This window comes from Linepithema humile, chromosome 6 (genome assembly GCF_040581485.1).
Source record: "Linepithema humile isolate Giens D197 chromosome 6, Lhum_UNIL_v1.0, whole genome shotgun sequence".
In the NCBI taxonomy this organism is placed as follows: domain Eukaryota; kingdom Metazoa; phylum Arthropoda; class Insecta; order Hymenoptera; family Formicidae; genus Linepithema; species Linepithema humile.
In genome coordinates, this window is record NC_090133.1 from 21697302 (window position 1) to 21721138 (window position 23837).

At 41.5% G+C, this 23837-nt stretch overlaps 2 protein-coding genes across 19 annotated transcripts in view; one reads left to right on the plus strand and one right to left on the minus strand.

The window, feature by feature from the left end:
* Window positions 1-13410, minus strand: part of LOC105671805 (uncharacterized) — a 252615-nt gene extending 239205 nt beyond the window's left edge. For both annotated transcript variants that reach the window (XM_067356984.1, XM_012366255.2), the window contains exon 1: window positions 12282-13410. The gene's annotated coding sequence lies outside the window, so the exon portion shown is untranslated. The remainder of the gene's footprint in view (window positions 1-12281) is intronic.
* LOC105671809 (very long chain fatty acid elongase AAEL008004-like) overlaps window positions 1-23837 on the plus strand; it is a 334136-nt gene that overhangs the window by 264442 nt on the left and 45857 nt on the right. For 15 of the 17 annotated variants that reach the window (XM_067356999.1, XM_067356996.1, XM_067357004.1 and 12 more), the window contains one exon: window positions 268-417. The exons of the other annotated variants lie outside the window; for them this stretch is intronic. In XM_067356999.1, coding sequence (XP_067213100.1) covers window positions 302-417 — 116 coding nt within the window. In that variant the 5' untranslated portion in view covers window positions 268-301. The remainder of the gene's footprint in view (window positions 1-267; window positions 418-23837) is intronic. 17 annotated transcript variants of the gene reach the window in all.

Below are 23837 nucleotides of genomic sequence, written 5' to 3' on the forward strand. Positions count from 1 at the left end.
ACGCCAAATGTAATAAATTAAAAAGATAGTACGATAAATTATAATGAACAGTGACATTTGTGTGTTATACTGTTTCAAAAACGGCATAAAATATATTACATAAAAGCATGCTGCATAGATTAAACGAAACTAATATTTTTCAATCTCGTGTTTTTTATCAACCTTTTGCATTTCCGAATCAAATATTCCAAAAAGTATCGTTGGGTATCATCTTTAAATAAAATCTGGTCATGCAATATTCTATTTGTCCCTCTTTGTGAATTTCAGATTTGTCACAGAATGACTCATAACAAGAGCCGAGATGCGGCGTGGAGGCGCGACACGCTCGAGAAATGTCGCAGGACAGCGCGGGAGGCATACGCGATGCACGATGCAATCTAACGTCAGGGAGGATGTCTTGGCGGCACCTGCGTCTCGGTAAGAGCTGTAACACCTGCGATGCTTCTACTTTTTTGCCTTCTCGTTCGCCCGTCTTTTCTCCACCGCTTAATGGACTTTAACGAGTCCTGGGAAGTATGAGCGCGGGTAGGAGGGGAAGGGACGACAGAGACGCGAGCCGCTGCCGCCGCCGTGGTTAAATTAGAAAACTCTCGGGACCCTTGCGGGAGCAAGGGGGAATATTTAAATTAGGTGAACGCCCCTACGTCATACCGTATCCTTAATGAGTTGGATGAGGGATCGAGATTTTTTGGCGATCCCTTCAACGAGGGCCGCACATTCCCTACATTTCTCGTCCTTCCTTTTCCACCTCGTCTCTTCGAGCAGGTGCGAAACCGGTATTTATTCTGCATTGTACAGCCCTATGGATCAAGATCGCCGTCGTCGTATAATGGTTTATGTGTATTTGTGTGTCGACATGTATATGTTGATCGCGCGCTCATAAACATATATCTATATTTTAGGATCTCATAAAATAAAATACGTAATCATTACAAGTGATTTCGGAATATTTACGATTAAAAAATTAACCCGAGTCACATGACAGAGAAAAATATCTCACGATTCTACATTTTTATGACGCCAGCTCTGCAAAATCAATCTGAGAAAAATACAACGGAACAGATTTTTCTATTTTTATAATAATAAAATTTGCAGTTTATTTCCGTGAAAGGTTAATACTGTAAAAGGTTGGGTCGGTTTTTCTGAATTTTTTTCATAATAAATAAAATATTGCTCAAAAAGTTTCGTCTTTAACATTTATGTTAAACTCTTAAAGTGTTTAATAATTTATTGCGCGAATATGGTATTTGTAGCAATTTACGCTAACACTAATGCGTCATGTACTTTTGTTGGTCAACTAAAGCGGCGGTTATTGAACTAACATACAGATATATAATTCATATCCCTATGTGTATGCAATAATGCCGACCTCGCAACAGCATCCTGGCTGATTAATACTACACTGCCTGCCTTTTCTCCCTATGAATATTGCTACAGCGTTATAGTAATTATTATTACAGATCGTTGAATTATTCCCCAATAATTAGACCGGTTACGTTGTTATATCAATATAATTCCGGATGTCGCGTACACGATGCATAATGAAGCTTGTCGTAAAATAGTGTTTGCGCGTGTGCATATCGGTGCTCGATTACATTTGAAGCGGAAAATCATTCTCGTATAAAAGGAACCGGCAGTCTCTTACAAAGCTCAAACATGATGAAACGTCTTTCTTCCCTCGTCTTATCTTAGATGCTTAAGCAGTGACGAACTTCCGTTCTTCAAGTAACACGCACTATCAATTTAAGAGGTGCATAATGCTTACGCCGATTATTTCAAACTTAGACAAAAATTACATTTATAATTGTTAATATTATTAAATAGATAAAAATCTTTTTATAAAGAGATAGTAAACTTAGGCAATGTTTAATGTAATAATAATATTTTTATAAATAAGCAAAGCTGTCTTTGAAAATAAGTGAGTTTTAAAAAGCCAGAAGAAGTAATAAATAACGCGATGGAAAAAAAGAAAAGACAAAAAGGTGGAATTTTCACGATTGCGTGTCTGTTTTGGGAAACTTTTTGCACTCGTCTAAATTTCAATTAAGCGCTCCTCGTATCACGTTGGCACCCTCGGGTGTAGCGTCGAATATCTGACACCGTCGTGTCGATCCATAACAACCGCCTAAAGCTCGTCTAAGTGGAGTCCTCTTCGCACCCCCGAAAAGGTGCGACTGTGATAAGAGAAGAAGTATCTCGCGTGATCAAACTTCATAAGCGAAAGCGTCCAAAAACCCTTAGAGATAAGCAAGCTCGTTGTCGCTTCTTTGAATCAACGTCGTCCTTGAACCTTACACACCAGATGCCGGCGGGGTGTGTCTAACGGCCGTCGCCGACCCTCGCCGCTGCTTTATATTCGTCTCAAATCGTGCATATTTAATCGCAAAAGCGGCTACGATCTACTTTCCTTAGGAGTTAATCGCGCTGGAGCCCGCGCGGTAAATACGCGCCCGGCTGAATCCGAGATCGGCGCCGTCCTATCTCTCTTCGAAAGGAGTTTTCGGGAGGATTCCAACTGACGCGCAGTGAATCTCCACGCTAGGAGAAAGAGAGAGAAAGAGAGAGAGAGAGGCGGGTGCATACGCTATCGGATAAAAATGGAGACAGTTTTCCGATATGAAACATTTCCTGTCGGAAATAAGTGAATTAAGAGAAATCCTGTCTGCGCGAAACTGAATTCCTAATCTCCGTGCTCGAGAGGATTGGTTCTATAACTGTCGAGTTCTTTTTTTTTTTTGTTCCTTCCGCTGAGAATAATACATGTTCATTAGATGTATAACCGAAGAAAGTAGATTTTAATTGTTCTGGATGGGACGAAATCCAATTACGCACTCGTCATCTTTCCTAAATGATATATCTACAAGATCTACTGGGAAAAGTGTATATATATCATAATTAGAAACATTACACACACAGGACCGATCAATTTAAGCAAAATTATTATTGCACGGGAGAGAAACAAAACTCATTTACACATGCATGACACTCGATGAAATATAGAAAATTCAATTTTCGTCCGCGGTCATTAATCTTGAGTGGATTTTTTTTCTTAACAAAGAGATATAGCGGCCATTGTCAAAAATGTCATAGAAAAAAAGTATCGGGGGAAAAAACTAATGCTGCGTATGATCGCATCGTAAAGGGAATATCTCCGATTCGAGTGCGAGTGACGCCGGCACGAGATCGCAGTTACATAACGTTACGCGAAAGTTACGCGACATCACGTGAAAGGGCTTTTCGTTTTTCACATTTTTCATCGCTTTTCCGCGCGGCGCGGCGCGGAGCGGCGCCGAGATACGGAATTACAGTGAAAAAGGGGACGCCCGGATGTAACACGTCGAACTGTCATCACGAGGACGTCTCGTGCGAGTGAATCGTTCCAACTAAAACCGAGCGACGTGTCTATTTGCGTCGCTGCTGGCACATATCATCTATCGAATGAGAACGACGGAAGTTGTGCAAAAGGATCGCTCCGGGCGTGCGCCGCTGGCAGACAATTAAAAAAAAAATTTTTAGTTGCCGTATTTAGTAACGCGTGCGATTTCGAATACGTCGAACGCAAGATTCGTTTCCCGCAAAACGTTGTGCAATTTTAGGTTGCATCCCTCCATAACCAGCAGATATGATTAGAGAAATATCGAAAACGTATCTAGGAGTAAATCTATATCTATTTTGAAACCATTGATGCAAAATATATACATAGAATTGCAGACACAGACAAAAATTCTTTAAAATTCTCTTAATCTCACAAATTTAAACTCTTTTAAAAAATGAGAAAGAAAATTATAATAATTATGTGCCTTTCAACTTATAGATGCAGTCGAGCAAACTTGATCAAGTTAGTCCGAAAATTACTTTAAAAAATTGTCTTCGCGATATTTTATAAACAATATATAAAAAATCCGACGCATTGTATTTTTATTTAACACAATCAATTAAAATATAAAAACTTGTGCAAACGCGAGGATCGCGAATCGGTCTCTTCCCGACTTTGAGAATACTTCGACGCGTCATTCGGAATATCGCAGCGGCGGGATGCACACATAAAAAAAAAAATAAACTTCCTCTCACCGGAAAATTTCGGTTTGCCGAAAAATCCACGCGATACGGAAGAAAACGAGAGAGAAAGAGAGACGGCGGAAGACCGTATCAAGACGGAAGTGCAACGAACGCGCTCGCGGGTGAACCTTTATCAGCCTCCAGAGGCACGTGGCTGTTGGTACGGGTCGAGAACGACACCGGATATAAGCGACGGATAAGAAAGTTTCGCGGCGCTATGAAAAATGCAACGGCCGAGTTATCGTCGACGTGAATTTTTCATCGGTACGAGTCGAGTCCTGGTCGCGAGAGCTACTCGCGAGATTCCCATCCTTCGTCCTGCTTTCTCGTATACTTCCACATCGGTCGATCCTTTCCTCCCTCTCACCTACCCGCCGTCAAACGGATGTAACAAGCATCACGCGTAAGAAGTTCCGGTCTGACCGTCGGCGATGCCGGTGAGCGACGCCAACTTTCGTGGCTTCCGGAAACGGTCGCATGCATAATGCAAGTATATCGCAGCAATAGTATTATGAGCTAAAGAAACGCGCTTTTTGCGGGATCTCTTAATCTCTTCAAGAATAATTTTCTTAAATTAGAAAGAAACGAGAATTGCGATTTGTTTCGTTATAAAATTTAAGATAAATCAGATTTTAAAATTAAATGTTTCGATAAATTGCGTACACAATTTATTTGTTAAAAAAAGTGACCTTATGCAAAGTGTACATAGATATTGTTTCTAAAAAGGTTAAAAAAAAATTAATAATTTTCGATATAGTTAGAATGTATAAAATTTTATCCAGAATTTATAAAATATTAATTTGAAAATGAAATCTGGAAAACGCACACACGCAGACCCAAAATTTTTGCAATAATTAATTAATTAATATTGATAAGAGATATTACATACATTACATTGAAATGTTTATTTTGCATGGAAATTCATTATGCTTAAGAATATTAAATATATTCGAAATAGCTTTTCATTGACGCAATAATTGCGTTTAACTGACCATTATGTAGAAAATGTATTTTACATTGCATGAAATTTGTATAGCTACTATTGCGTGCGTGCAATATTGCGCAAAGTTAAAATTTGAATCGTGTAGTTTCGTGCAACAATGCGGATAAAACTAAACTGTAAACTGAGCATACATTATAGATCGTTATATCTGCCCTTTTTACATCCCAGCCGCACGCTCGTTTTCCTTAGCGCAGGATGTTTCTCTGCAACGGAGAGAACCCAGTTTCCGAAGTGTTGCTGCACTCTGAGAGCGCAGCGAAATTCTTCGCAGAACTATGCAGACGGTGGTGGTCCGTCGCGAAGAAATAAGACGGCGCCTAATAAAGTTCCGGCTGTACGGCCGAGTGTTTTCCCCGGAAAATATCTTCGATCCGACCCTTATATCTCGAGTATCTCCATCAAGAAATAATCATGCGCTTGAGAGTCTCGCTGTGCATTCCGAACCTTTTTACAAGGTGCGACCATAATTGCACAATATAACATCATATCACACTAACATATCTTCTTTTTACCAAAGAATATCAAACATTTTATCTCTGGCGTTTGTTTCCGTTTTAATTTATATTTACTACAATTATATCGAGTTTTGGTTTTAGTTTTCGAAATTTCTAAATAATGGTTTTTGCCTGATTTTGACCATTGGCTAAAACATGATGTTTATTACGTTTATTTGTGAGTAACTTGTATAGTTAATGATTATCCTAAAAATTGGAAACAATGCTCACAACAGTAATTCCTCATTATGTAAATTAGACAAACTTAAGAAAACATCAGAAATTATGCAGAGCATGTTTAAAGCTGTCAAAAAATTACGCGAATCAGACGTCATATTATATGTACTTAAAAAAAAATTACATTCTCACCGATATTCCACAGAGAATTATTCCTGTCATATTTAATATTATCACGCCGAATAAATAATATGTTACACGACAATCATGCATGTAACGTGTAAATCGAAATCTCGTGAACGAAACATTTCGTTCGACAATCTTTTTTCGAGCATTCCACCGGAAGTCCCTGAACCTAATCGCGACCAGATATACACTATTTTCGGAAGGGTGGTCACGATTCCGAAGCGAGATTTGTCCCGAGAGTAGGAGATTGGAAGCGTGAGAGAGAGAGATGAGTCACGGAAACGCGGAGATACCAGTTTCGAGAGGCAGATAGGAGGAATTCCATGGGGCGTGGACGGGATAAGTTATCCTCGCGTTTCCGCGTGCTCGTGCGCGCGCGCCGACATTATTTCGTATCTTGCAGGACACTTCGGGCAATGAGGACGTCCTGCCCGGTACGCCGCTGGAATCCATAACGAGGTCTTATCAGTCTTAGTCCGACTTCCTCTCTTTTTCTCGCGTTTCGCGTCCGGTTCGTTTCTTCCTTCCTGCGCTTCTCTACCGTGAAGGATTCTCTAATGTTATCCTCTTTGTCCCTTTAGAGTTCCCCGCCCGAAATGGAGTCCTTGCTACTGACGCCGCTCGCGTTTCTGTCTGGCATTTATACCCCCGAGTGTTTACGTCACAAAACACGCGTTGCTTTGAATTAAAATCGCAAACATGAGCGTCTCTCATTTCTCCATGTGAAATGTAAGACGTTCTTCTTTGCTCGCAAATAATCAAAAAATTAACATGTTACTTACACAACAAATATTGCTTACATTTTATTTGCGCGTTTCAAAAATTACTTAAAAGCAAAAGCTTGAAGACAGAAAATAAAAATCAATGCCACTTTTTTTTGCAAGAAGTATGGATTTCGCTTGGCTCTGCTTTTACGCTTAGCGAGATCGCTGAAATGTCGAAGTCGTGTGATCGAAAGCAAGACGGTGGATCCGACGGTGAAGAAGCTGGAAATGCGCTCGGCGCTTCTATCTCAAAGGACGGTGGAGCGAGCAAAAAGTCGGAAGGTCGCCTGGCGCCAATTAATTGAAACATTCGATTTGCCGTCGTTTCCGCCAAACCGGCAGCGACGGAACTGCAATACAACGCGGCCGCTTTACAGTGTTTCGAGCGCTAATAACGAATCCCGACGAGCGTTTACACGGCGTGATTTCGCGCAGATTGGACGAGTGATTAATTCTCGCGGCCAATCCCTCCCCCGTCGCCCTTTGCGGATTCGTCGTCGGTAGAATCCATCCCTCCGGGAGAGAATACTTTAATCCCGCGGCAACGGAGGAGCGGTGCGGAACGGTTATTAATTCGTACGTCGGCTTTCCCCGCGAGGAGAGAGCGAAAGGACGGGGGGTTGGGGGGGGGGGGGGAAGTTCATCGAGAGGCGTCGCGCGCGCGACCGAAGAAAGAGAGACAGAAATGCGCGGGTCATAAAAACAACCCCATTGTTATCGTCATCACCGTGCGGGCTCGTTTCGCGGCACTCAGGCGGAGGGAAAGGATGAAGAAACAAGGCGGAATTTCGCATACGGTCGCATCATTTTTATCGAGCGCGATATTGCGATTCTCTCCGCGGTTGTATTCAGAGAGCGGGACGGTCTCGATTGACTCTTTATAGGCACGCCGGATCGACAGCGCTTCCTTTTAATCCGCGAGTATTTGCGTGGCGCAGCACGAGTCGCTTTTACGATCAAAAGAGTAATGAAATTGAGAAGATGAAGATGCAGTAACATAACGGAAAGTAAAAAGATATTTTTACAATGTTTTACATAGCTATTTACTATTCAATCATTATAAGTTATAAGCGTACTTTACATTACATTATTCTTTTATATTCAAGTTTATTCAATCAAAATCTGAAGCTCTTGTCTCTAAAGTTATATTGTTCGGCTTACGCTCTTATTACAAAAATGTTTCAATTATTATTACCATTTTCAACTGTTTATAAAAAAAAATGAATCTCTCCATCTACAAGCCCTTCAACATCTTAATCAATCTTTCCTTAAAGAGGATGTTAGAGGGTTAATAGTGCTCGAATTATAAGCGACAAACTTTCGGAGGTGCAAGTAGAAAATCTTATTCTTCCATTAGTTGCAAATGCACTTTACCTTAATTAAGAATCTCACTTTGTGAGTCAGTTGCCAGGGGACTTAATATCGCAAATTAAAAAGTTGCGAAAGGAGCTAATATCCCTAATCAAATTTTCATCGAGAGAAGACATCAACTCCAAGCTGTTGGCGCAAATTTGTAGGCGAAAAAGAATGCGTCCTGCACACCGCTCGGTAATTCTTTCATCCCCGATGTCGCCGGTCGCCAGAAACGGCTCGGCGTTCGTTCGCAGACAAAATATATACGTTCGCGATTATACGCACTAACAACAGAACGGGCGACAAAAGGGGTGGGCAGAGAGAGCAGGGGCTATTCTTCTGCATTGATTAATGCGCCCCGTGGAGCTCGAAACAGTTTCGCGACCCTTTCTCCTCCTCTCTCTCTCTCTCTCTCTCTCTCTCTCTCTCTTTCCCACTCGACGAAGCCGACTCGCACCGCGACGACAGACTCATCTCCGATTTTATGCCTCGTTTGAGGGCACGTCCCAACAGCCCTTCCCCGAAGACACCCTCGACGACGCGACGACGATCCGACCCTCCGATGACGACGACAACGACGGAGCGGCACGAAAATCACAGACCACGGGATTCACGGAGAACGGTCTATTTGGTATTTAAATAAGCGTACGTGTACGAAGCGCGCGCAGCAGTCATCGCCCGGGAAAACCGTATGGGTCTATAAGTCGAACCGACGTCTTTTTTTAGAGAAACCAGAGAGAGGGTTTGCAGACGGGGGTGTACATGACGTTGCGAAGGTTACGATCGATCGGGGCCGCTTCAAGGCTGCCGATGAGATTTTCTGTTTTATGGCAACGCGAGAGAAACCTCTTTCCAAAGGTATTTTTGGCGAGGAAGGTATATTGGAATAAAGCGAGAACATCTTTACGCACGATCACCGCCCACAAGTTCTCGAGCGCAGTTACCTCGGCAGAAAAACGTCCGCGATCGAGCAATATAAACGCGATAACCAGAAATACCGACATTAATTTCCCGTAAACTCGGAATATTTTTTTTTTTTTAACAGCAGTAGCAATTTTTCGATAATAACGTGATATTTTATATTTTTTATTTACTTCTTCTTGTTTACTCGCTATTCTTCTCAAGTACGTACGAAATTGGGCATTCAAATCAGATAATAATTTTATAAGCGTAGACCGGAGGTCCAGAATAACCGAATTCGTCATCGTCGTCGTCGTCGTCGTCGTCGTCGTCTCATCTCCGTAGTTTCTCGACACTGCTTTAAACGATATTCATCGCGCGCCGTGTCTTAATCCACAGGTATCTCGGACAACGCAAGCCCTTGAAACAAAGTTGTCGGGTTTCCTGGCAAGAACTCCGGAGACACAATAACATGCTGCCGTATTAAGCGCACTAAAATATAGGGGCATCATCTCCGCTCAGTAAGTTTCATATACCTCGACGTATTCACTCTAAGAGTGGGAGAAAGAGTAGAAGGAGGAGAGAGAGAGAGAGAGAGAGAGAGAGAGAGAGAGAGAGAGAGAGAGAGAGAGAGAGAAAGAGAGAAGAATAAGACGTACTCGTATCTGCTCACCGAATTCCTGCTTCCGGCGAGCGGACATTTATTTCGCTGCATTCGAGCGCGCGCGCCAAGAGTTTCCCGTTTCTTTCACAACTTCCTTCATAAATTCGTAATTAATTCAGCCAACAATAACGGGTGAAATGTGTACTTATATTCTCACTCCCCCCGGAGAGGAAATTCAGAGCGACGGTAATATCTATCGCGCCGTTCTACGACGCGTGACGCTATAGAACTCTTCTATAGGCGAAGGAGGAAAATTATAGGTCTGTTATTGTGTACTTTCTCCCTTGGCTTTTCACGCTCGATCATTTATTTACGTAAGACGACACTCGATTCCACGAACCGATCGAATTTTTCTCAAAGAAGCGGCCCTCTTATTATCCCAGCATCAGCGATATATTTTAGCTTTAACCGACACGAAAGCGGCCAATTCTGTGCAGAAATAAGACTGATTTCGCTCGATCAATGTCATTGCTTCTGTTATTGCGAAATTCTCGGGCTTGAAAAGTATGCTTCCCGCGCGCATGAATATGTGTAATGAATGATAATTGTGTGGCCGATTACGTGTCCGGTGCTGTAGTTTAAAAATACACGCCGGAGATGTGAATGCAAAAATATAGGCGAAGGTCAGTGTTACAGAAATAATGTTATTAGTTCTTAAAATTACAATTTCAACAATTTATATATATTTTTATAGTATTATTGTTGAAATATATGAAAAACATTCTTAGCCAAAATTAAAAACAAATAAATTATTAAAATAAAATGTAGCTAGGAATTTTTTTAAACATTCGGAACATAAGTGATAAATATTGGCTACTGAAGTGATATATTAAAATATTTTTTATAAATATGTCACATAAATTAACACATTTTTTAAACCAATTAAATCCTCTCTATTTAAAAAATTATCACAGGAATCCATTAATTACAATTGGTTAACTCATCTTTTACTAAGCCGTACCTTTCAGCTTAGAGTTTATTTTCATTAAAAACAGAGATAAAATTTAATATTAAAAATAAATCAAAAAAGTTAATGCGAAAGACCAACGGAAAGAAATCTGAAGTTATTATATCTAAAGCAGTGCAAAAAAAAATCCACTCCTCTTTATTGTTTAATGCGTTATAAACATTGGATAAAGCGCGCTCTACATTGTCCGTTAAAGGGTTAATACGGTCGACGGATTGTCTTTGAGAATATAAAGAGGCCCTCCGAAATATTAGAGGCAGTCCGCGCGTCGGTCGTCGTCTGGCATGTCGGAGGCATAAATTATATCAGAATGGAGAATGTGCCCGCACGAGTTCTCTCGTTTGACGACTGCTCGCTTTGTCCGTTTCGTCGGCGTATTTCTAACATCAGACCCCGTTAAGGACGATTAATTTTTCGACAATGGGAGCAAACGTTTCAAAGCTCACGAGATTTCTGCGGCTTCTGCGATGCTTCATGAGATTTTTCCGCCGAGATGTTGAATCGGACAAGTGTATTTTCGAGAAAACGCCCTGTATCTTGCGGCGTGCGCGCGAGTTGTAAAAAAAAAGGTATGTGAGAAATGTGAAAGAAATAATGAAAAAGCTCAAGCCCGTCCAATATTAAAAGTTACGATCAATTATATGTTATTGTAGAATTATCGAAATTGCAAAATATTTTCGCATGCGTTTTTAGATAGAATTATATTGCAACATCTTTGATGTCGCGTTTTAAAGCACACGTGGAAGATACATAAATGCAAATGTATATACGCAAGATCAATACTGAAGGAACAATGTGTGTTAACGGTTCATAAATATTAATTACAACGATTCCCTTATGCAACTGATGACATAATTTCTGTCGTTTTAAAGTTAAGTTTTCTAATCAAAAGTCATTAATATAACGTGAACGTGTCAAGTGATTACGTTATTTACTAAAATAATAAAATATGAACATAATTCAAATTACAAATGAGCCAATATCAAATTCTGCCTTTAGCTATTATCGACATCAAAGTTGTCAAAATTACAGAAACTGATTTGAATGAGAAATTAGTATAAGAATAACGAAGAATATCACATTTTCATAAGATATACATTTTCTTTTCAAATATATTTTTAGTATTTTTATTTTTTTGCTCTTCGAATACCGCGTCTCTGCAGCCCGTTCGTGTCATCGTTTACATCGTTTGAGACAAAATTCCATCCTATTTCTCGCCCGTTTTCACCTTCTATCTTGAATCAACAAAATTCTAGTACGAGTCTGAATGAACTTAATTCGCCGTGCGATTGGTGGTCAAGCGATTCGTTCGGGGATTAAGTACAATAGCACAGACAAAGAGACGCTAACAGATTACACTCGAATGGCAAAAGATTAATTAACGCAATTGACTTACGCCGTCAAGTACCGACAATCGTACGTGGTATCGAGCACGCGACATTCACATTTCACAGGAAAATGCGATTAGAGGAGTCTAACAAGAGCGGGTGCACGGCGAAATCGTGGAGTTAGTGGTGTCGGTAATTTGGTCGGTGGCCAGAGCGCCTAATTTACAAGCGTAATAATTCAGACGCGTAATCCTCGGAAGTCGACGACGGGCAACGCGGGAGAACTCACGGAGCCGCGCGTTCTCGCGACGAAAGCCACTCGCCCGCTCCGAAATTTGTCTCGGCTCTCACTCGTGGTGCATAAAAAAAAGCAAAATTTTACATACTTGTACAATAAATCAGGCGATTGAAAATCTCCGTGGATGCGATGAGAAGATATTTGTCGTAGCCACACCTGTCGACGTTATTTGTTCGTCACAGAACACATCAACAGGAAAACAGACAGCGTCACGTGTCACTGAACCGCTTCACTTATAAAAGTCCACACCAGCCGGTCGGATACTCGCGCGCGATCACCGTCCCGCCCGTGGGAGAACAATCCAGAGTGGACGACCAACGTCGCCGTTTCTGCGAGAGAGCTTCCAGTTACGTCGCGCACTCCGAAGCGCGTCGCGAGCAAGTAAACCCGACGTCGACCGTCGTCCTCGTGGACGCGCGCGTCTTTCCGCGTTCCTCGCGGAGGAAGCGCGCGTAACGCTACTTTCCCCGGACCGACGAGGAGGAAAGCCAAGAGCGCAAGAAGGGCCACGCGTTCGCGAGAGAGGGAGAGAGAGAGGAAGGAACGAGCGACGCGACGACGGCGACGACGACGACGGTCGCGTGGTATCGATTCGTGGCCGTGGAAAGCCGGCGGCGAGGCGGCCCAGAGAGACGCGAGAGCTTTTTCTTCGCTTTCTCTCCCTCCCTCCCCCGTGTATCTTCCTCTCCCTTCCGGACCCTGCGTTTGAATGATGCGTTTGAATATCCGTTTATGTCTTCGTCTGGACGAGAACGCAAGACGCACACCGTTTTCCGCCTGGGATGGTCTCCTCGTGTACCGCGAGCACGAGGTATCGTTTCGTCTCTCTTCTCCCTTTCTTCACGCGTGTATGCGTGAACGCGTATGCACGAGCACACAAATTGATGAAAACTGACTCTGAAATACGAATCCTACGAACGCGAACGAGCGCGAGAGAACGTCGCACAACGTGTGTACGGCTGCTGCGTGCAACACGGAAGACAGACGCGTCTCCCTCGAACGTCCGGGTCGGACTGAGCGGAGGGGTGCTCGACAGGCCCGCGTAGTCGTTCGAGGTACCGTCTCCCCCCACCCGGAGGAGCCACGCTTCGGCTTTCCCAACCCTTGTCGCGCGATCTCCCCTCCCGGACGGCTTCGTTCGTTCTTCCACCCTATCGCGCTCAGTGCCGTACTCCGGGATGGATCCTCGGAACCCACGAACTACGAAAGAGCCGCTATTCTTTGGACCGGTCGTCTTCATCTTGGTTCGCTAAAGTCAAGGTTTATGGACATCGATAGGGAAAGAAAATTCGGCAGAAGAATTCTTTTTAGTCCGTGCGCCAAAAAAAAAAAAACGTATCAGACGAAGATTATCATCCCGGAAAATAATTTAATACACGTTAAGATTAATGTCATATTCAATAGAGCTCATATCGATTTGTTACGTTTATGAAATCGGCGAAAATGGATAAATGATAATGTTAATCGATAATATCTGCCGCGCGATAAAAGCTGCTGCGTAAGCATGTGAGTGTTAGTATATACATATATTTATGCGTTACATTACTACCTCTATTTACATGTTAAATTATTACCTCTCTCGAAAGTTTATCCATTCGCGAGATGAAAACTTTAATAAACTGTTTTTAACATTTTTACACGATTTTTCATTTTTCTTTCGCGTTAGGCGTTAAATTGTTTTAAAAATGTATTTGTGAAATAGCTCACGCATTGTGAAAAAATATTATACGCGGCAAAACTATTTTACAAATATGTAATACTCTTTTTTACAACAAAATTTACTAGTGTTATTACATATCTCTACAGAGGAATATCAGAAAAATATCTATTCATTATTCTATTCACACATACGTTGCGGAATAATACCGCTTTATTTTCCGAAACTACATTTGACTTGAGAGCCGCACAAAAATAGCGAAATAAAAAGATATTGCGTTATAAAATAACGTGTTACGCTATGAAGAGCTAAAAATTCTCTGTCGACGCATTGTCGGCAGGATTTTAAACGTCAGACATAAATGTATTGCATTATGTTCGCTTTTAACTTCCGGTCTTGCTGTTACTTCCGCGGCAAGAAAAACATCGGTGTCCGATATGAAAAAGATATCGAGAGATGGCTCGCAAGCATCCCTCACTCCGCCTTCCGCTCTCGAAAACGTAACCCTCCACTCGCCAACTTGCAGTCCATTCTCGGCATACCTGATCGCACCGGGCACCTCCGCGTTTTCGGGCCAGGTATGCTTTGCCACGATTTCATAAAGGTTCTCGAAGGGCATGTCTCGAATACTATCGGCAGCATCCCCGAAGGGCAACAAGAGAGACTAAAAATCATCCGTCTGTTGTTAACATCCATCCTTGGTATTTCGTAAGGAAATTCACGGAACTTAGAATCAAAACGCTGTTCACAACAAGCAACGAAAGATGTTGAGGAATGTTTAAAGAATATTTCATAAGTCGCATGTTTCAGACAATTCGTGCATATAAGTGCACAATATTCAATAATTTTATATATAATATATGGCATCTGTCCTCCTACTAATTATAATTATGTTGTTCTTTTTATCATAAATTTCTTTTTATAATTTTTAAATAATTCTACACGTATTAAATATATTGAAAGAGATAAGTTGATAATTTCAGACAATTCAATATTTACAATGCGAGCGTTTAAGACATTTTAAACATCTTTACGCGCTTTAAATACCTAACTTTGTTCCTGATTCCTTCTTTATTAAAAAGTTTTTTTAAAGACCATTAAAATACCGCACTTACCTACATAAGCGCTATACGAGCAACAATTGTTACTCTTTTTACACAATTCTTTCATAAAATGCTTTGTATTTACCCGTGAATAAAATTCTCTCACGTTCTCTCTTACATTTTCGACTTTTACACGCCCCGCTTCACATCGCTAATGTACGGCAGAATGAAATCGGGCCCGACAGTTATCTGTCGCGAACAGAATCCGATCCGTAAGCTAAGTCGTTCGAAATAAGCTAAGATTTCAACGGCAGACTAGACGTTTCGTTTCAGCGCAAAGTGCTAATTCAGTTTATGGTCCAGCGACATTTGTCTCGGGATCCGAACTATCCCTTCGCCCGGTGCTCTTTCCGCGTCATTCGCCAAGATTGAAAACACGGAATTACTTGTTGGTGGATGGCGAGAGAGCGAGAGACCGCGCTTCTTTGCCCGCCAGGTGGGTGGCGGGCGCTAAAAAATGGTAATCCGATCGTTTCCACCGGCGCACCGTCGAAGCTTTACCGCGGATACGCGGAAACTCACCCTAAACCCTAAACCGGGAGTCCCCTCCTTTTCTCTACGAGCCCGACCCCCGTCCTCCATATTCTTCCAGATCCTTTTATCAGTTTTCCCCAAGAATACGATGAAAAGGGATGAGAGCCCTCCGCCGAATAGTAAAATATTTTACGTTGGACCCGGACCCCCCCTCTTACCAAAAACCCGAACGCATATCTTATATCGCGGAAGCACTCAACGAGGAATTTAATTCAATCGCTCACTTCCGAACGTCGATAAAGGAACCTCGGACACGCATTATGTATTTTAGCAGCAATTTTAGTTCCACGGTCGTTTATTCCTCGGGAAGATTGTCGATGATAAAAATATTTCTAAAATAATAAAAATTCAAATTTCTCAACTGCGACAAAGTCCATGATATTCAAAGCTTTACGTTCGGAGCATCGCAATTGGGATATCATTCACTTGCAATTAAGAGCGCTCATGGATGGCTTCGTTTGTTCTTCAACGCGGAACAATTTTCACGGAACGAAAATCATTGCTGACATGGCCGGCTCGGATGGAGGATTTTCGGATGCGTTTGCTCCGTTCCTACCACAACGCGAGTTACGGATAATAACGGCGGCCTATCCGGTAGCCACCGGAGTCAAACCGCAACCCATCGGCATACGCTGCACGTACAGTGTCCGTACGTATGTGCGTGTAGATGTATGCGCGCATGCGGCTGCATCTCTATACAGAACGGGCGAGCGAGCGAGCGCGCGAGCTCCTGCGCACACTACTCTTCACGTACGTACTCGAGGGGTGAAAACTGCACGCGATGTTATTGGTACAGTTCTCCCGATTCGACTCGACCCGACTCGACTCGACTCGACTCGACTCGACTCGCGCACACAGTTAATGCGTGCCCGAAAACTACCGTGTAAATCCAAAGCCGCGTAAATCAAAAGCGCGCCCGAACAAGAACCGCTCGTATTGCGAACGGCAAAATCGGTTCTCGCTTTGTGCGAATTTGATTTACACGCTAGTTCGCGGGAATGCATTAACCGCGGCAAATCGAGAACTGTCTGCAGGTGCTCGATACGCGGCGCGCGACGGCAACGGCAAACGCGAGGCTGAACATGTAAAGGTCAGTGTACAACGCGCACAGGATGCAGAGTCGCATTCGGATGCATCGCTCGGGAACAGAGATCGGCGATCAGCGAATGTCTAGACAGCCCGCGACGTGTTTGTTATGAATTTTTATCTTTGAAATGCCACACTATTGTCAGTATATGAAATGATGATACCTACTTCGTATAAATCTTCAAAAAGATGTTACAACTAATTGTAAGATAATGGTTAGCGATTTTATGGTTAATCTTTCTATAATTAACAGTTTTCACGTTTACGCAATTTAAATCATTTTATTTTAATCAGTTTTATGATTCGGCAAAAATAGAAAAACGATAATTCCGCTTCCGATTTTATCCAACGTTTAAAGAAAGACGTAGAAATAACACGTATATATTTAAAAAAGTAGCGTACTAACTGGAAATATGAATTGCAGGAGTAATATTTGCACTAACACAGAAAAAAGTTTTGTACAACTACAAGTTACTTGCAAAACTCGAAAGTAGATACACAACGTACAGATTACTATCCTCCCTGCAAGTATTATAAAATTCAAAGAAAAAGGAAAATTGAAGAAACTTTAAGAAAAAAAGAAAAACTCTTTAATTCACTAGTACATCTGTTTTATCATATTAAATGTGACTTCGTATTTAATAATTATACGAGCAATTAATATTTCTATTAAACGCTCTTATTATATCTTCCAGACTGGAATTTTAAAAATATTTTTACAATTAAGATTTCTAAGTTTTTGCTGGTTTTTTAAATTAATGTGATAATTTTCATTAATTTTGGCTGACTTGTTATGTCTCGCGGCGATTCAAATTTGCAAATAAGGAAGGTTGAACTACGCGCGACTTGTTGAGAATACACAACTTGCGTTCACTGATCCGTGAAAATGCATCATCTTACAGCATCGTACATGCGCCATACAATTTGTGACTCGCGTGCCATAAACGTGCCTTAACACGTCACATACCGTGAATACATAAAAGTACATCTGAATAACGCGGCTTTTTTAACTATTTGTCATGTACATTGCGTTGCATGCTGTACGCTTTAGGCATTGCTTGCATACTCACGTTGTTATCATCAATACGAGCTGTACTAACGCGTTCTAACGTTGCAATTATACAATTCTTGTTACCTATTTGCATCGTGAAAATAATAAGTAAAAATTAAGTTTATTAAATTTAAGTGTATTGTTTTGTTCTAATTCAATAAACTTCTTTATTGTCTGACGTGCCAGATTTTTTTCACAAAATTTTCAATAATGTCTACATAATATATGAGAATATGTTTTAACTGCATACTATTTTTGTGCTATTCAAAACCTAGATTCGTCTCTTATTTTTATCACTAAATACTGTCATCAGACTTGTAAAAGTAAATATTACTTTTACGTTTTATAAAAAAAGCTAAGAATCAGACTGCTCTAAATTAAAAACGATTACAAGTCATAGAAAAATTTTGACATTTAAATACGGACTCGAATGTAAATTGAATACAATTGTGTCATGTTAGGTAAAAGAAGTCGAAAAGTAGTGAAAAAATAAAGTTGAAGAGAAGGCTATTATAAACTAAAAGCTACTGAAAATTAAAAATAAATGCGGGTCGTAGAATCGGGTTGGGACACTTTCGGCGAGATTAATTTCCGATGCCAGAAAATTGATTTTGCCTAAATATCTTGTACAAGCATAGAGATCATTTTCGATCCAGCAACGTCATCGAAATCTGATCTCATTGAAATTATATCTGCTTGATTCCCCGGTGCAAAGTATGTTGACAATGCGTATGCGTACAATGCGTGTATTTGCAGCACGCGTACATATATCATTTCGCGATTACGTATACACGTGGTACATGCGAATCTCTCAATACACACGGACGCACCAATATAGGCGTAAGACGAAATGGACAACATTCCCAATGGGTGCATTGTGGATATATCAATCTGTCCCTACATATCCCGCTACAGAACAGGGAAGAGGGTAACGCCACCGCAATAAATTATCGGTAAATAATATCGTCCCCCCCCCCCCACCCTTTCTCCCTCGAGTAATTTGAACTGTATCATCTCCACCATTTTCGTGGATTTTCTCGAGCAAATCCCGCGAACGCAATACGATTCCTCGTTGCAAATATACGTACGTGTGTGTTTCTATTTCTATTATATTTTCTGATATCCCGCGCGATGCGCCGCGGCGACCAAGGCATATCGACCGGTATCTATTTCGCTGTCATGATCCGTTACATTTTCCCTCAATGCCCCGCTTTGTTGTTGCATTGTGTTTTCGATATGTAAGAGCAAATGTTGCCTGGCAATTACCTGGCGTTCAAATAGCTCAATTAAACTTGAATATCTGTCGATTTTTCCACTCAGTTTTTTGTTCTTTTATTTTTTCACTTTTTTTTTTTTTTTTTTTTTTTTACAAAACAGACGAAAAGACGAAAAATAGGTGTCAGTGCATTATTAACATGTTGTGTATTTCGATATGCACATTCGAGATGCATCACAGTGTACCTTTACGAACTGTATAAAACATCAATCAATCATACGTCAATCAAACGGATTTTACTATTGCGAATGAAATTCTATAACCAATTAGTAGAATCATAACGAAGTAAAGCGCGAGCATGATACGTGCAGCGTGTTAAAAAAACAATTAAACAATCGCATTTAAACAATCGCTTACATATCTAGAAAGCTTTCGTGTTATTTATTGAAGAACAATCTACTAAAAAAATTGAACGTGGTTTCTCGTAAGTGCATTTATTTTTTATGTATTGAATTTGAATATTTCAATAATGACGTTTCTACACACACACAACACACACACACATCTGGAATTTATAAAAAAACTATTCATCAAAGCTTGAAAAAAGTCTTGAAAAAAGTCTTTCAACTTTGTTAAACCGTTAAGCTGTCTAATAAAACGTGCCGTCTTGTGAAATTAATTCAATCCATAATTGCAATCGCATAAATGATCGCGGTCTAAAAGCTGTCTTTACATTTTTTAATCTCGAACGCCCACCAGGGATTGTTTTCAACGAGTCGGTCGATGAGAAAGTTTCACGTTGTCGCATTATGCGCCTGACATAATAGCAGTGCGGCGATGTTTAACCGCCGTGGATGAAGTCGAAGATAGAGGCGGGTATGGCGATGGGGAATGAGCGCTTCGCATCCTCACGCGCGAGAGCAGGAGAGAGCGGATACCGCTTATGGATTTCAGGGCGGAAGAGGGCGAGAGGGCGAGCGAATACAGAGGAGAGGGCACTCTGCTGCTCTGCGACTTGGGTAAACGCGCGCGTATGTATACTCACGCATAACGAGGTCGTTCGGAAAGTAGCGTATCCCATTAATGCCATTGTAAAGGGGTACGCGAGGCGGGGACCTCGTGGTGAAGCCGGCTCCACGTCGTCATCGCGATCTTTGGGGAGTAGGCAACTCGGGGTAAACTTCTTAAGGAGGAGAAATGGAGGGCGGGCGCGCGGGCCCATACTTTCATAAAGAACGACTGCAGATATATCACGAGAAAATTTCTCAGATATTGGAAACTTCTATTTAGTGGGAAGATGGAAACGGTGCGTCCCCGAAGCGCGGCGATGCCTGTTCGCGATGAATATCACTCCCGTTATCGGCATTAATGGGTGTGCAAAAATTCGAGGGATACCTTCGAGCGAGAAGCTTCGTTGCCGCGAGCGGCAAAAAGTCACGATCAATTCAGAGTCGGCGCGAGTTCGGCGCGGACAAACTATTTTGTGAGCGACAATCAACCGTGCGCACATCGGTGAGCGGTAATCGGAATAATAAGTGGGCAAACAATATTAGCGCGCGCGTAAATAATCTCAGATACGGCGCGCGCAAATCGCATTTCGAGCATATTCAAGACGGTGAGCGCGCTCCCGTCGCCCGGTGCCTTTAGGAATCGAGAATCTCGCGTACGAAAGACAAAAGTGTCGTCAGCGCGGGGTAAACTGCATCAGCGACCTTGAGTAGCGTGTTAATTTACACCGTAATTCACCGCCTGCATCACGCTCTGCCTCCCGCCCTCGTCCACCAAATTGCAAAACTTTCTTATGCCACTGCGAGCGGAGAATTAGTTTCTCGTTAACGAAGTTTACGTTCGCACTTAGAGGGTGAGCCCGCGCGAGCACCATCCGGGTCTTCCGCCGCGGTTGTATTTATGGCGCGCACGCAGGACACGCATTACACTGAGGCGGCTCTCCACCGAAATAGGACCGAAGGGTACCCTTCGCGCCGCGCACGAAGAGCCCTTCTCTTTCCCGCATGACCCGTCCTCCTTCCATCCTCATAGCCGGAGCTTTTTTTTTATGGACGCAACGGCGACGGGATAAGCGTCGAAAATATGGGCGGGTATGGGAGGCTAAACACGACGCGTCGTTAACACCTGCTCTATCCCGTTGGAATTATCCGCACCCTTACGCACGCAAAGCCGACGAAACTGACGACGACGGAAATAGCATCGAAACATCGCCCACGACCCTCTGTTGACAATAGAATTTGGAGAAGAGGATGCATGTTCCTCCTTCCGTCTCCCTCCCCTTTGATAATAACAATGAAAAATTCAAACGTCCACGTCAGACGCCACGTCAACGCGTTCAGAACCATTTCGCAATGTGGACAGATACAGATCTCTCGAGTGATTTAATTGGTCTTTTTGAAAAATATCTTTGCGTATTCTTGAAAGAAAGCGCCGCAGCTGAAACAAAATCAACTTTGCGTCTATGCACTGTAATTAAAAACAAAATTAATTTTATGGATAATAAAAGATAAGTAAAAAAGTTGATTATGCATCTATATGCGCTCATATACTTATTCTGTTTACAATTTTTCGCAGTATATTAAAAGGCCCATAATTCTATGATAATTATATTATAAGCTACAAAATATTATAATGCGAAAGGCGCGAATACTAAATACATCCCCATTAAAAAGTTTTGCGCTTAAAGATCACGGTGCGTAAAAACAAACGAGATTAAGAATTAAAAAACGAGAGGCACGCATAAACACTTCTTCTGTGTTCCAATTAATTAATCTATTACAACAATCCCTCGATACTTCTCGATATTCTTCAATTATGCGGCGATTCGCTGTTTATATTCGCGGATGTTGCGAAACAAGGGTATTCGCAAACAAATTTTTCTGATGAAGACAATCTGACGAAGCAAGAACAACATTCAGTAAAGACACGATATTTGATCGCGATCTCGCATGGATTAATCAAAACATCAAAACCGTTGCCCGTACATTCACTCGACACTCCAGGACACTCGATTACACTCGTGATTAATGCGCAAATGCGCACTGTAAACTGCCGACGGACGGCGAACTGATACCCAGAATCGAAGCGCATCGTCGGCGAACGCGAACACGGCCGAACGCAAGAATCATAGGTGAACGGAATGAACAACTGCATTGTTAATCCATCGTCACGGTCCCTTGATGTATTTCGATGCTTCTCGATAGTCCGGATTGGCTGGATCGCATTCGGAATATTCGTCGAGCGATCGAATCGTGCTAAACGTGCAATATTAGAAAACAGAATCTTACGACGGACACCCTAAATAATTGCAGCGAAAGATAAAATGTCAGATACCGTTTGCGAATAATCAAAAGACATATCAATCCTGTTATGATTGTACGAATTAATTAATATCAACATCGCAATTGCTGTGCTCGGCAATTCGCCGACATTCGACTTTCAAGATAAAACGCGATCGACATCGCTCCTATCGAAAGACACATTCAATCGCGCGGATCGAAGCCCTAAGCGACCATCGTCCGTGAATTCATTCGGAACTGTCAACTTGTCACGCGCGACACGCTCGCGAAAATGCCAGGAATCAAAGCACGCTATCGGCAATCGTGGCGAATGTAAAAACGACTGAATGCAAGAATCATACGCGAACGGACCCATCTGCGTCGTTAATCGATCGCCGTGGTTCCCTGTTTTTTTTTTTTTTTTTTCTGTCAATGTTTCACATCTCGTCGAATCTTATTCAGGATATTCGCCAAACGAACAAATTGCGCGAGAAACACACGTATTAGAAAAGAATCTCGCGATGAGATACCGAGGTTTATGAAATGTATAGTATAAGAGCGTCATTACTGATATCTACGTTATGTTGGACAAAAAAAAAACTTGTTTTTCTGTTATCAGTGCGTACTACTCTTATTCCAATTTTTTTGTCGTCTGAACTACTCGAGTTTTTAAACATTGCGAGTTAACATTACAGATCGATCGCTGCTTACATTCAAACTGTTCGAATTGTCCGAGATATCCAACTTCGAACCTCGTTTCTTTCATTTCAAGCTGTTTGAATAATTCGGACATACAAAATATTCGAATTTCTCGCCTGAGTTCTAGTATTGTTTAATTTTGTTCTACATATCCTCAAATTATGTGCTACATCGAAATATATATTTATGGTAAAATGTTGTACGATTCATTTTTATTACAATCTATTTGTTCTATCGTTTATTATAATTTATATAAATAAGATTTTTATAAAACAGATAATATATAAAAACGTATTGAGCATATAAACTAATTTATGCAAAATTTGGCGCTGACCGTTTTAGAATTAACAGATTTGCTTTGCATTCACGATTACTCATTAGTAATACACTATCGCATTACCTTCCTCGTTAAACGAGCTTGTTACTAACTAACTAAAATATTTCTAGTTGGTGCACTGAGTATGAATGACGATGAGATTATTATCAGTCGTTGTCATTCATTCTCATAATTACCTAATTTGCCGGGATTGCTGATCAACGAAATACCTGAGATTAGATAAAAAAACTTTGAAACTGAACAAGCTGAAAGGTAAATATAAGATTTGAAGTAACAGTAGGCTGTTAAAGTAGCTTAGTCGACTTGATGTCAGCGCGTGCGACAATAAAACTCTAAGAAAAATGTCTCCGTATTATCCTAATTAAATTAGGCTTATTAGCGCTCTTGTCGACTTAAGAAAGGGGAAAGTGTACAACCCTTCTACGTGGAAACGCTCGCTTCAGCAAAAACTAAGAAGTAAGACGAAGGGATTAGAGTTCCCCGAGTGTTTCGTCGTTTAAATGCCCGAATTCTTATCGCGCCGTTTAAAAATCGCACAATATTTTACAGTCGCCTGTAACGACAAATGTCACGATTTTGCGTCTTTCTTGCACGCGGAAAAGAAACGCCGATCATTAACGACGACGATAGCTACCATAACTTTGTCCATTGACTTGTAAAATCTGGGCTATTGA